General features: G+C 43.8%; 1 protein-coding gene and 1 long non-coding RNA gene across 7 annotated transcripts in view; one reads left to right on the top strand and one right to left on the bottom strand.

Annotated features, from left to right (window-relative positions):
• obscna (obscurin, cytoskeletal calmodulin and titin-interacting RhoGEF a) overlaps nt 1-12,613 on the bottom strand; it is a 60,078-nt gene that overhangs the window by 20,439 nt on the left and 27,026 nt on the right. For all 6 annotated transcript variants that reach the window (XM_085152150.1, XM_085152149.1, XM_085152151.1 and 3 more), the window contains 21 exons: nt 11,558-11,824; nt 11,172-11,438; nt 10,687-10,953; nt 10,298-10,564; nt 9,903-10,169; nt 9,406-9,672; nt 9,022-9,288; nt 8,611-8,877; nt 6,469-8,541; nt 6,322-6,394; nt 6,149-6,237; nt 4,404-4,513; nt 4,066-4,266; nt 3,855-3,937; nt 3,484-3,657; nt 3,247-3,406; nt 3,050-3,151; nt 1,881-2,045; nt 1,596-1,754; nt 1,326-1,503; nt 1,063-1,176 (listed from right to left, as the gene is read on the bottom strand). In XM_085152150.1, the coding sequence (XP_085008276.1) occupies nt 1,063-1,176; nt 1,326-1,503; nt 1,596-1,754; nt 1,881-2,045; nt 3,050-3,151; nt 3,247-3,406; nt 3,484-3,657; nt 3,855-3,937; nt 4,066-4,266; nt 4,404-4,513; nt 6,149-6,237; nt 6,322-6,394; nt 6,469-8,541; nt 8,611-8,877; nt 9,022-9,288; nt 9,406-9,672; nt 9,903-10,169; nt 10,298-10,564; nt 10,687-10,953; nt 11,172-11,438; nt 11,558-11,824 (5,817 nt within the window). The remainder of the gene's footprint in view (nt 1-1,062; nt 1,177-1,325; nt 1,504-1,595; nt 1,755-1,880; nt 2,046-3,049; nt 3,152-3,246; nt 3,407-3,483; nt 3,658-3,854; nt 3,938-4,065; nt 4,267-4,403; nt 4,514-6,148; nt 6,238-6,321; nt 6,395-6,468; nt 8,542-8,610; nt 8,878-9,021; nt 9,289-9,405; nt 9,673-9,902; nt 10,170-10,297; nt 10,565-10,686; nt 10,954-11,171; nt 11,439-11,557; nt 11,825-12,613) is intronic.
• On the top strand, nt 5,178-6,927 carry LOC146490593 (uncharacterized). The gene is made up of 2 exons (XR_014872493.1): nt 5,178-5,277; nt 5,641-6,927. It is a non-coding gene; the product is annotated as an uncharacterized LOC146490593 (long non-coding RNA).

Genomic DNA, 12,613 nt, shown 5'->3' with positions numbered 1-12,613 from the left:
ACAGAAGGACTCTGGCCAAAATAACATCTCTGATGGACAGAGTCTCCCAGCCCATGCATGTAGATGCTGCTGAACTGCAGAACTGATCCTCGATGCATGAAGGAGCGTTTCTGCAGCTCCTTCCTCCCTGCAGCTGTCAGACTGTACAATCAGAACTGCTCCCAACAAACATAGATGTTTACATCAGTGCTGTAACTGCAATAAGTTAATTAATTAACCAATTCACACTACAACCTGGTTTGCCTCTTACCTGTAATTATTTTTATTTAATTTAATAACTGTACAGTCCTCTCTGTTTATAGTAACCATTGTCCTTAATGTAAATATGTAAGAAAAATTGTGTATGTTTCTGTTCCGTGTACTGTTTGTTTGTATATTTGACTTTTGGGCTGCTGTTACAACCAAATTTCCCCTTGTGGGACAATTAAAGGATTATTCTATTCTATTCTATTCTATTCTATTCTAATTAAGATTAAGGAACTGACCTCCCAGCCCATTGTTCCCTCAGTGGGCTGGTTTCAGTCATCATATGTACTCTTTATAAGATTGAAACCTTCAGCTGAGACTGAAGACGTCACCTGATGATGATGAAACGTTTCTCCCAGAAAACGCTACGTCCAGATGAACAGAATCAACTTTTGGAGACATATTGGGCTGATTTTTAAAGTGGAAAAGGTGAAATGCAGTTTTATACCTGACATGAGTTTAGATGACAGGACTGGCACGTGATGAAGTGCGCAACAAATTTACTAGAGACCCGATATAAAAACAAGAAAACACAAATGTATTAAAAATATTGGATTAAAAAATGTTGGATTAACATTACAGAAGCATAAACATGATGCTGGTACTTCAGGGCAGGTGTAAACCTCACATTAGGAGGTCGTCTAATAAATGTGTTCAGACTTCATACAAGTCAAAGTTACTTTGAATGCAAAATGTGGATACACGATGACAGAAATAACGAGATATGTATGCGAATGAGGGGAAATAATCTGATAAAACATCAAACAGATGCAACCATCTGAAGTATAATTTCCTATTATGTGTCTATTGTCAAACCTTTGAGCCAGCTGATCTCTGGTTTTGGAGATCCTGACACTTTGCAGGTCAGCTTGATTGTTTGTCCCATCTTTGATGTGCAGTCAGACAACAGTGACGCAAACACTGGAGGACCTGTGGGTGCAAACATCAAGCACACAGCGTAACTTTGACTGTTTATCACTGAGAACTTTTAATCCAGCGTTTTAGAGCTGAATGTTGCCGTGTTGGGTTAATGAATGAAACAGTATTTAGATGTTCAGTACCTGGACTCACACACTTACTGTTAGTAGGCAGGCTGGAACGTTGCTGTAGCTCCTTCAGGTCTTTAAGCCAGGACAGTTTGAGCAGCGTGGAGCTGCCCTGCAGCGTGTACCTCCTTATGGAGCCTCGGTGTTCATGCCACAAGCCCCAAGACCTTTCGTCTCCACCCACAGTCTCCTTTATTTCCACATCATTCAGCTGGAGACAATGAGGAGGACGAGTAAGTGGGAGGACGACATGAAGAACTGGAACAGCAGTAAGTGTACGGCGTGGTACGACGCAGAACGAACCTTCATTTTGTTCTTGAAGATGTAGGTGTCTCGGGTCATGCTGGTGTCTTTTTTCAGTTTACACAGCACGATGCATTCCCTGAAGAGAAAGACTTGTCTCTGATGCCCTCTAGAGGGGGTCTTAATTTCTGGAGTCTCCTCCAACACCGTGAAGGATCCCTGAAGAGAAGAAGACATGAAATCATTTGTGTGTTTCTGCACAACTAGAATGTTATGACAGTGTTTTGGTTTGCTTGTTTCATGCTGGAACCAGATCTAAACTGTGTACGAGTCATTTTTGCCCACCTGACGCACGGGCTCGCCCAGGGCAATGAGAGGAGCCGGGTAGTTCTCAATCAGAGACACCTTGTGCAGGTTGTCTGACCTCCAGGGAAGGCAGGACACCAAAGAGAAAGCATCCTCCAGCAGACAGCAGCTCTGACCACTCTTAGCTTTATTCTTGATTAACTCCTGCAGGTAAACAGTTGAACTTTTCATGTGACACACTTTAACCCTTTAAGACCGACCATAGAACCAAGTCCACCAGAGCTGATATTATATGTTTACATGCTGTGGAGCCATTTTTGGGAGCATTTCAAGTTGCTATACATCAATACAACCATTATAGCCCAAATTTTAATAATATGCATTAAGTGCATAGTAATTGCATAAATTGCAAAAAAGTGCAATAAACTACAAAAAAATTGAAAATCGTTTTTGTTTTTTAACATATATTTCTAGTTAGAGAAATTTAAGAGGCTTATCCCTCAAAACTGTAAATACAAAAAAGTTGCACAAAATAGTTTCCCACCACAGGAAATTTATTTTGAGTGTCTTCATAGTTTTATTTTTGAAATACACCAATTTTTATATACTGCAGGAAAAACAAAAATAAATATTATAGTTCAAATTTGCAAAAAAGCAGCATCTGCATCAAAATAAACTATTTCCAGCAGTGCAATATGAGTCCTAAGCATCCCAGAAATGACACAGAAAGTCATAAAGTCAAACATGACTTTTAAAAACACCAGTATAGGCTCATGAGGCCCTGATGGTAAAAAACTACATTTCTGTGAAAATGACGTCACTTCCGGTTTCGGGCAGGTCATGGCGGACATGCGAAAGTTCGCGCCTACGTCTATTCCAACATAGGAAGTGTTATGAACAGCTGATCGGATCAGCAAAGCGTGTTTCTGGAATATTATGTTTTTGTTGCTGCAAGTGCTTTTTATGCAGTTTTTGCAAAACTATATGTGGAAGGAAACTGTGACCGAGGACAAGCTGATGGCATAAGATGTAAGTACAACTCCTCCGGTTTCATATGCAAAAAAAATTATTGCGCTAGCTCACGTGGTTGCAGAGCTACCGGGATTTAAAAATAGTTACGCAAAACAGAGCGTGCTGCTCTGACCGGCTTTAAAGGGTTAAAGAAGATTAGCCTTAAATGTTAAATGGTATTAAATCTATATGCTGACCTTTAGTAAAGCTTGGTAAGTTTGAATTCTTTCCACTGGTTGCTGGAGGAATGTAAGGACATCCATAACAGCACCGTGCAGCTTACCAGCTTCTGGTAACTCCTGAAATATCCCAGGAAACAACAACACATTAGACTGATCTCCACACCTTTGTTTCAGCAGCATTAAATGTTTATACTTGAATCAGTTCTGAATACCTTGAAAAACTGCTGGATGGCCTTGTCAGCGATGCAGGCCTCTGCCTGAGCTTGACCCACCATGTAGTGCAGATACTTCTCAAAGTCTTCTCTGTGTTTGATCAGATGCATGGCCACGTCATCATCTGTGGCACACTCCCTCAACCCAGGAAGGACACGCCTGAGAAAACACGAGTTCTGTTACTGTGATTTGACACGTTGATGCGTTTCGCCTTTGATGTAGCGCGTGCGTATCACCTCTCATGTAACAACACGATGTCTTTGATGTTCCTGAAAATGAGCTCTTTCTGGTTGAGGACGTTAACGGGGACGTGACAGCTGGAGTCCAGAAAATTTAGCTGCTGAGATATAAACATCTTCATCTCTCTCACAAACTCCTCCTCTCCGTCAATCAGGCCTTGGATCAACTGACTAAAGATACAGAGAAACAAATAGATTCATCACATTATTCAGGACCAGCTGTGATGACCAACACCAAAGTATCGTAGCAGTGCATGAACATACATGAAACATGTATACATGTATTTACTCTGACACAGTTTAATCATCATCAGTATAAGTCATCCAGTATCCTTTACTGGTAAAGCTCATCTGGCAGTGTGACAAACCTCAGGCCTCTCCTGTACTCTTCTCCTGTACATCCAATTCCATCAAGATCCTCTTGACGTGCTCTCAGCTGAGGGAAGGTCTCCTGTTTAAAATGACAGCCATAACTATTAAAAGCTGCTTTTTTTAAATCCTCAACGTCTTTGTTGATATGATAATAAACTAACAGTACAGATTTTCAACATGCTTGTCATGCGGATGTCTACATCCCACCTTTCTCTTCTTCTCCAGGTATGCTGGACACAGCCACCCCTGCCGAGCAGGGTTGGTTTTGGTGGGTTTGGTCCTCACCAGCCATCTGTCAGGATGAACAGAGTCCAGCACCTCTACAAACTGGCCCTCCTTCAGAATAAAACTCTCCTTACTGCCACTGTTAGGGCTACAGTGAGCTCGAGCCACGTATATTTCAGACGTCTGAGGAAGAAAACAGCAAATACATTATTTATGCCTCAGCTGTGACGTGTGCAATATTATTTTATCAGATTTGTTGCACCGACGCTTAAAAAGGACATAAAATAGACAATAACGTGCATCCAATCAACATAAATCACCTCTCGTCTGTCCTCTTCCCCCTCCGACTCAGATCCAGAGACGGTGCTGTCCAAGGGCGTGTGGGCACGATGTTTTGGAGATGGTGTCCTCATTTTACTATCATGGGCCCCTGAACATGTGTAATAGAGGAAAGCTTCAGTACACCTGCTCAGAAAGTTGCATAAATAATATATTGAATAAATAACCTTGCTGACTACGGGTGGGCGATAGAAACGATATACGATAGAAACGATATAAATCTGGCCAACGATAGAGATTTTGACTATATCGCTCTATCGCGATAGCGCATATTGATGATGTCATCAAGCTGCACCTGTTTTGGTCGAAAGCATTGCAGGCTAAAACCATTATCATCTGCAAATTATGGCGGGCGACAGTCATAGCAAAGAGATGAAGCACTTTTGAAATATGGGTAAAGCCAAAAACTGCGCTTCCTCCACTTCTGTAACATTGATTCATTAATGTTGAATTCTCTCTCTGTTCCCATGTTGTTGCAGTATATTAATAACTAACCTCGTATTGTGGATGAATAATCTCAGTTGTTCTCCTGACTGAAGTTTGGTCCGTGTACAGCATCCTGCTATGTGATTGCATTTGTCCCTGACCACCAGAATCCCTCACGTTAACTTTTAATGAGTGGAAAAAACGTTGGCGTTCATCCTCCAGCTTCACTGTGCTAATGTTATGCTAACATAGCTGTGTCGCTAGCAATCACGTAGCACAACATTATATACCAGCTAGTCCAACTTCAGTAACCCTGCAAACGCCACTGCTGTTTAGTTTTCTGTCTTCATTTATGTTGAAGTGACAGCAGAGCTGTACGTTTGGATTAGTTTCAAAAATCTCAGTCAGAACATGGTATGAAATGTTTAGGTGGAAACTAGCGAGTTAACTTCAACAACTTCTGTTTTCATGGATGTAAAGCCTAATTGTTTCACCTGGACAACAATCAGGACAGAGAGCCCAGGGATCGAACCGGCGACCTTCCGGTTACAGATGCGACTCCCAACCCCCTGAGCCACAGTCGCCCGAATGATCTCAGTCGTTCTCCTGACTGAAGTTTGGCCCGTGTACAGCATCCTGCTCTGCGATTGCATTTGTCCCTGACCACCAGAATCCCTCACGTTAACTTTTATCGAGTGGAAAAAAACTTGACGTTCATCCTCCAGCTTCACTGTGCTAATGTTATGCTAACATAGCTGTGTCGCTAGCAATCACGTAGCACAACATGTTTAGGTGGAAACTAGCGAGCTAACTTCCTGTTAACTTCTAACTCTGTTAAATTTAATAACTTCTGTTTTCATGGATGTAAAACTTAATTGTTACACCTGGTAAAGCAGCAACGCTGATGATTTTATTAAAGATGAAAGAATTTAGACCGTTTTTAACTCTCAGTATTCGTTTGACTTTGGGACCTGAATCTGACGGAGTTTTGGACCCAGATTACTCCGTGAAGCTCCTCACTACGGCAGCCGTAATGCTCTGATCCATCAAGCAGCGCAGCTTACCAAAGTTGTACTAAAACATTTTTAACAGATTTCTGCCAAAATCGGTTCGAGGTCAGTAAGCACAACCAGAATTCATACATAAGGCACTCTCTCGATTTTTGAGAAAATTAAAGGATTTTAAGTCCTTATAGTGTGGAAAATACGTTATACAGAAGAAAAGAATATATCGTGATATATATCGTTACTGCACGTGCTTCAAATTATTATAGGCCATATCGCCCAGCCCTATTGCTGACCTTTGATCTTTAATAGCGTCTTCGGAGGTTGGGTTATCTCTTCGTTATCATCCTTCGGAGCTGCTTGTTCTGTTGGTTTTGGTTCTTTCCTGTGACAATATTCATATTTTTTGGCATCTTTACAGCCAAACAAAATGACATTCATAGAATAAATCAAATGTTTTATCTGGTACCTCGGTGTGATTGTGGAAATCTCAACAGGTTCCACCATATCGGGAGCTGTGTCATAATCAGAGGGACTCGACACTGTTGAAGGCAGAGTAACGAATCATTAGTGCTTCAATGTGACCCAGTAACGTTTTTAAAGCTAAGTCACTCACTGGAGCTGGCAGCCATGACAGAGGACCGTCTCTGAGGCGCATGCTCTGTCAGCGTGTAGGCCTCCCACAGCGACACGTTCATGCTTTCTGCATAGTTCTCTGCTGACGTGGGCACCTGCGCTTGACTCGGTGGCAGATTCTCATTCTGGTCTTTGGGCGGGGCCGCGGGCTTTGTTGGGGCGAGCTGCAAAGGAGTAATGGCTGCAAGAGGTGGGTGTACGTGCTTCTGTGCCACAGGAGCAGGCTGGGGGGTTTGCACCACTGTTACGTTTCCATTGTAGGAGGTCACACCAAACTTATTGACCGCCTCACAGGTGTAAATTCCTCTGTCGCTGTTTAACAGGTTCTTGATCACAACTGTGCATGCTCCATCATCTGTAGTCGTAATCCTGCATCTGTGGTCGTTGCAAATTTGTTGGCCGTTTCTGAGCCACCGTACTGCGCTCGGCTTTCCCTCGACGACACACGTCAGCGTGAGCGTACCGTGAAGATCTGCTGTCTGGTTCTTAAAAACCTCTTTAAAAACAGGTCGCATGTCTTTACGCGCCTTGAAGCCTTTGAAGGCAGCCTGGATCTTGACTGCAGCCTCTTGCATTTGTGGTTCATCCTCGGGGCTGATATCGATCTCCCGCGGAGACTCCTTCGATGCTTCTGTCGTCTGTACAATCTCAACAAAGGGTTCATGGGGCTGGACCTCCCTGTGGGCAGCTGGTGTCTCAGTCAAAGCCTCTGAGAAAGTCTCATCTTCAGAAATATAAAGGAGGGGAACGTCATCTGCCGCCTGTGTTTGTTGTTCTTCCTCCCTCCTCGTTGGCTTCGCTGCCGGTCTCACGTCCTGGTCCGGTTCTTTTCTCGTGGGTTTAACTGGCTGTTTTAATGGAGGCTGCTCTGCTTTCTCAGTTGCTGACTGCTTCCTCTCAAAGGCTGGTTTCTCTTCGGCCTGTTTTATTAATGGCTTTAGAAGCTGTTTGATAGGTTGGCCTTGAACTTTCACCTCTCCTGTTGTTGGCTCTTGTTCCTCTCGTGATACTTGTTTTTCTTCACCTTTTACTTTGCTTCTTGTCCTCACAGGAGGCTTTGGATGAGTAAACGGATCTTCGTTTTCTACCGGCCGTCCTGGTTGTTCAGTCGGCTCTTTTTCCTTTTCTGGCTTTGATCCTCTCTCTGACTCTTTGGACACTTGTTTCTTCAGACGATCTCTCTGTTTGCCGTCTTCTGCAGAATCGATCTGTGTCATCTTTAACATTGTAGGAAGGATCTCCTCACTATCCTTCAGTAAATACTTGATTGGTGGCTTTCCATCTGTCACTTTTCCTTTAGATCTTGTTGGTGGTTTCAAAGGCTCTCCTTCTGTCTTCTCTAGTTCACCTTCATTTTGATCTTTCATTGATTCTTTGCTAATCAACCCTTCTGGTGGTTTCACAGCAGACTTGTCATCCTGGCTCATCGTTCCTGCAGCTGGATGTTTCTGCTTCTCCTCAACTCCACTTGTTTCTGCCAAATGTGTTTCTAGTTGCTCGGCGCTGTTTTCAGTTCCACGTTTCCTTTGTTCAAAACATGTTTTATCCACAGCCCTGTCTGATTGAGCTTCTTCGTGGTCAGCTTCAGTATGTCGTCTTGTTTGTTTCATCTCCGGTAAAGCATCAGTTTCTTTTTCCAAACGCCTCGCTGGCTCCTCGACCTTCCCGTCAACCCTGTCGTCTGTGGTCTCCTGTAGTCTCACAGGTTTATCAGCTTTCGTCTTCACCTGCCTGTCCTTCACTTTATTAATCTGTCCACGTGCTGCGTCCTGTGCACCAGCCGTGCCTTTTTCTACAGCTCTTGCAGACTGAGTGTCCTTTTGGACTTTATCATCATTCAGCGCAGACGGTCTGAGGTCAAAAACAAGCTCCGTGTCTTTTTCTGAATTTGCAATTGATGCTTTTCTTGCCCTCTTTTTAGGCTCAGGAGGAGCTGGTTTACCCTCTGGGACTACTGGGACGACTGGTCTCTGCGTCTCCTGAGCAGGAGTCGTTTGTTTTGTCTGCGGCATGATTGTTGGAGGTTGTGCCTCTGCTGGAGTCGGTTGTTGTCCTGGACAAAGAAAACGGACATGAGCGTGTTTACCTTCTAACCTTGCCGATCAGCAATAAATCAACATACCTTTTACTTGCACCGTTGCAGTGGTCTCTATGCTTCCCGCCTGACAAGAGTAGTTACCACTGTCTTCAGGTTTGAGCTCATTGATGATCAGCTGCAGGAAGCAGCCATCTTGCTTCATCTCGTACTTCCTGCTGGCCCTCAGTGGGAGCTTGTTCTTCTTCCACTGTGCTGATACGCTGGGCTTAGACAGCTCACAGTACAGGGAAGCTGCACCTCCTGCTTCAGCCTCTACACTTTCTAATTCTTTGCTGAAGAGTAGAGCGAGCTCTAGGTGGGATAGAACAGCCCAACAAAGAGTTTGATTCAGGGTCAATGCTATGATTTAGCTTACAATGCTAAAGTGCCACAGACGAAGTTCAGAAACTGATACTAAGACTCATGAATGCAGCTGAAACGCACACATGCACAAACCTTTCACTGTCACAGTCGCGCTGGTCTCTGCTGTGCCTGCTTGGCACGAGTAGCTGCCGCTGTCTTCCACTTTCAGTTCCTTCATCAGCAGCTGCATGAAGCAGCCCTCCTGCTTCATCTCATACTTTGCATTCGGTCTCAGCAGCAGCCCGTTTTTCCTCCACTGCACCATAACTGCAGGTTTAGACAGTTCACAGGAAAGGGAAGCCGTGCGTCCTTCTTCAACTTCCATGCTATGTAAACCTCGCTTGAAGAATGGAGGGAGCTCTGAGGAAGGAAGGTAACGCTATGTTTTTAATATCTAGCTCATAGTGAACAATATGTACAAGAAGATGTAATAGATTGTTTCACTGTGTAAATGTCTGCTGTGGACAGTGTACAAACCCTTTACTGTCACAGTCCCACTGGTCTCTGCACCTCCAGCTGTACAGGTGTAGCTGCCGCCGTCCTCAGGTTTGAGCTCTTTGATGTGCAGCTGGAGCAGGCAGCCGTCCTGCTTCATCTCATACTTCCTGTTGGCTCTTAATGGTGTGTTGTTCTTCTTCCACTGCACTGACACCCCAGCTTTGGACACTTCACAGTGCAGGGCTGCTGTGCTTTCCTCCTCGGCTTCTATATTTTGTAATCCTCTCTTGAAGAAAGGAGTCAGCTCTGGTAAAAGAGGCAAGGGATTTAAAATTCATGATATATAAGGAACCACGCTAACACATCACTATATTTTCTCTTTAAACTACAAATATTTCAAGTGTGTGAGTTTATTTAAAAAACTAAACTAAAAGATTATGAATAACAAATAATAGGACAGATAGAATAACAGAAGGCAGCACTAATATCAGAGCTTTACCAAATGATTGGGGAAAGTCTTTTCTTGCTGCACACACCTTTCACTGTCAGAGCTGCAGTGGTCTCTGCAGCTCCTGCTCGACACGAGTAGCTGCCGCTGTCCTCGGGTTTGAGCTCTTTGATGTGGAGCTGGAGCAGGCAGCCGTCCTGCTTCATCTCATACTTCCTGTTTGCTCTCAGAGGCAGCTTGTTCTTCGTCCACTGCACTGATAATCCAGGTTTAGACACTTCACAGTGCAGGAAGGCGGCGCCTCCTTCCTCGGCAGCCACAGCTTTCAAATCTTGTTTGAAAACAGGCGGGCGCTCTGGAGAAAAAGTCATCGTGCATACAGGATACGTACAAGACTTCAGGCATAAACAAAAGGAGAAAGTCGTATAAAATATCTTAAATAAAGGAAACATGTGTTTGCACAGTGGATTCTGTTGTGCATACCTGTCACGGACACTTTTGCAGTAGTTTCAGCCGTCCCTGCTTGACACGAGTAGCTGCCGCTGTCGTCGGGTTTGAGCTCTTTGATGTGGAGCTGGAGGAGGCAGCCGTCCTGCTTCATCTCATACTTCCTGCTGGCTCTCAGAGGCAGCTTGTTCTTCCTCCACTGCACTGATGTCCCAGGCTTGGACAGCTCACAGCACAGCGATGCTGTACTTCCCTCCTCTGCCTTCATATTCTGCAGCTCCTTTTGGAAAAATGGTGCAAGCTCTGCAAAAAAAAAAGAGGAAGTAAAGGTAATGAATAAAAATGTTCCTGGATTACCCAAGTGATGTTTTAGACGTTAAAATGTCCTGAAAATATACCAAATGCAAATCTATAGTTTAACGTACCTTTTACTGACAGATTTGCACCAGTTTCTGCGTTTCCGGCTTGACACGAGTAGCTGCTGCTGTCCTCGGGTTTGAGCTCTTTGATGTGAAGCTGGAGGAGGCAGCCATCCTGCTTCATCTCATACTTCCTGCTGGCTCTCAGAGGCAGCTTGTTCTTCCTCCACTGCACTGATATCCCAGGCTTGGACAGCTCACAGGACAATAAGGCCGTACCTCCTTCCTCTGCATCTATGTTTTGTAATTCTTGTCTGAAAAAAGGTTGAAGCTCTGGCAAAAATAAAAGGTTGATGGATTATCATTAAAAGAAAAGTTAAGGTAAGAGCAAATAAGTTATAGAAAGTACATGTGATGTAAAAAGATGACTAAAGTTTGCTCCGCTTGTTTTTAACAAGTATAGATGATCAAAAGTAATTTTAAAGTAGTCCCCAGTGATCAAGGGCTTGTGAACACTAACGTTTACCATGTAAGTGGCTTTAATCACACACCTTTCACTGTTACAGCTGCAGTGGTCTCTGCACGTCCTGCTTGACACGAGTAGCTGCCGCTGTCCTCGGGTTTGAGCTCTTTGATGTGGAGCTGGAGGAGGCAGCCGTCCTGCTTCATCTCATACTTCCTGCTGGCTCTCAGAGGCAGCTTGTTCTTCCTCCACTGCACTGATATCTCAGGCTTGGACAGCTCACAGCACAGCGATGCCGTACTTCCCTCCTCTGCCTTCATATTCTGCAGCTCTTTCTGGAAAAATGGTGCAAGCTCTGCAAAAAAGACGATGGATTGAAAGTAATGAACGAAAATGTAGAAATGCAGAAATGATTTTCTACTCAGATATTAACGATGCTGTAAAACAAACCAAGCAAATCAGCCATCCACACACCTTCCACTGACACATTTGCGCTGGTTTCTGCACTTCCTGCTTGGCATGTGTAGCTGCCACTGTCTTCAGGCTTGAGCTCCTTGATGTGAAGCTGTAAGCTGCAGCCCTCCTGCCTGATCTCATACTTCCTGCTGGCTCTCAGAGGCAGTCTGTTCTTCTTCCACAGCACTGACACTCCAGGTCTGGACAACTCGCAGCACAAGGAGGCCGTACCTCCCTCGTCAGCCTCCACACTTTTTAATTCTTTCTTGAAGAATGGAGGAAGTTCTGGAAAATGGGTTAAAAGGGAGAAGAAAGTCATGTGTCCTTTTGAAGGGTTTTCAGTGATGTCACACCATCACCACGCAGTAGGGCCTCAAATCCATATTGCGATATAATTTGAAGCATGTGCGGTAACAATATATATCACGATATATTATTTTCTTCTGTATAAGGTATTTTCCACACAGGCGCACTTAAAATCCTTTAATTTTCTCAAAAATTGAGAGTGTGCCTTGTATATGAATTCGAACCGATTTTGGCTGCAGAAATCTGTTAAAAAATGTTTTAGTACAACTTTGGTAAGCTCACTGCTTGATGGATTGTCAGAGCATTACGGCTGCCGTAGTGAGGAGCTTCCCGGAGAAATCTGGGTCCTAAACTCCGTCTGATTCAGGTCCCAAAGTCAAACGAACACTGAGAGTTAAAAACGGTCTAAATTCTTTCATCTTTAATAAAATCATCAGCGTTGCTGCTTTACCAGGTGTAACAATTAAGTTTAACATCCATGAAAACAGAAGTTATTAAATTTAACGGAGTTAGAAGTTAACAGGAAGTTAGCTCGCTAGCTTCCACCTAAACATTTCATAGCATGTTCTGACTGAGAGATTTTTGAAACTAATTCAAACGTACAGCTCTGCTACCACTTCAACATAAATGAAGACAGAAAACTAAACAGCAGTGATGTTTGCAGGGTTACTGAAGTTGGGCTAGCTGCTATATAATGTTGTGCTACGTGATTGCTAGCGACACAGCTATGTTAGCATAACATTAGCACAGTGAAGCTGGAGGATGAAC

Source organism: Neolamprologus multifasciatus, chromosome 23, assembly GCF_963576455.1.
Source record: "Neolamprologus multifasciatus chromosome 23, fNeoMul1.2, whole genome shotgun sequence".
NCBI classification, from domain to species: Eukaryota; Metazoa; Chordata; class Actinopteri; order Cichliformes; family Cichlidae; genus Neolamprologus; species Neolamprologus multifasciatus.
The sequence above is the reverse complement of the archived record's forward strand: the minus strand, read 5'-3'. Positions and strand labels throughout refer to the sequence as shown.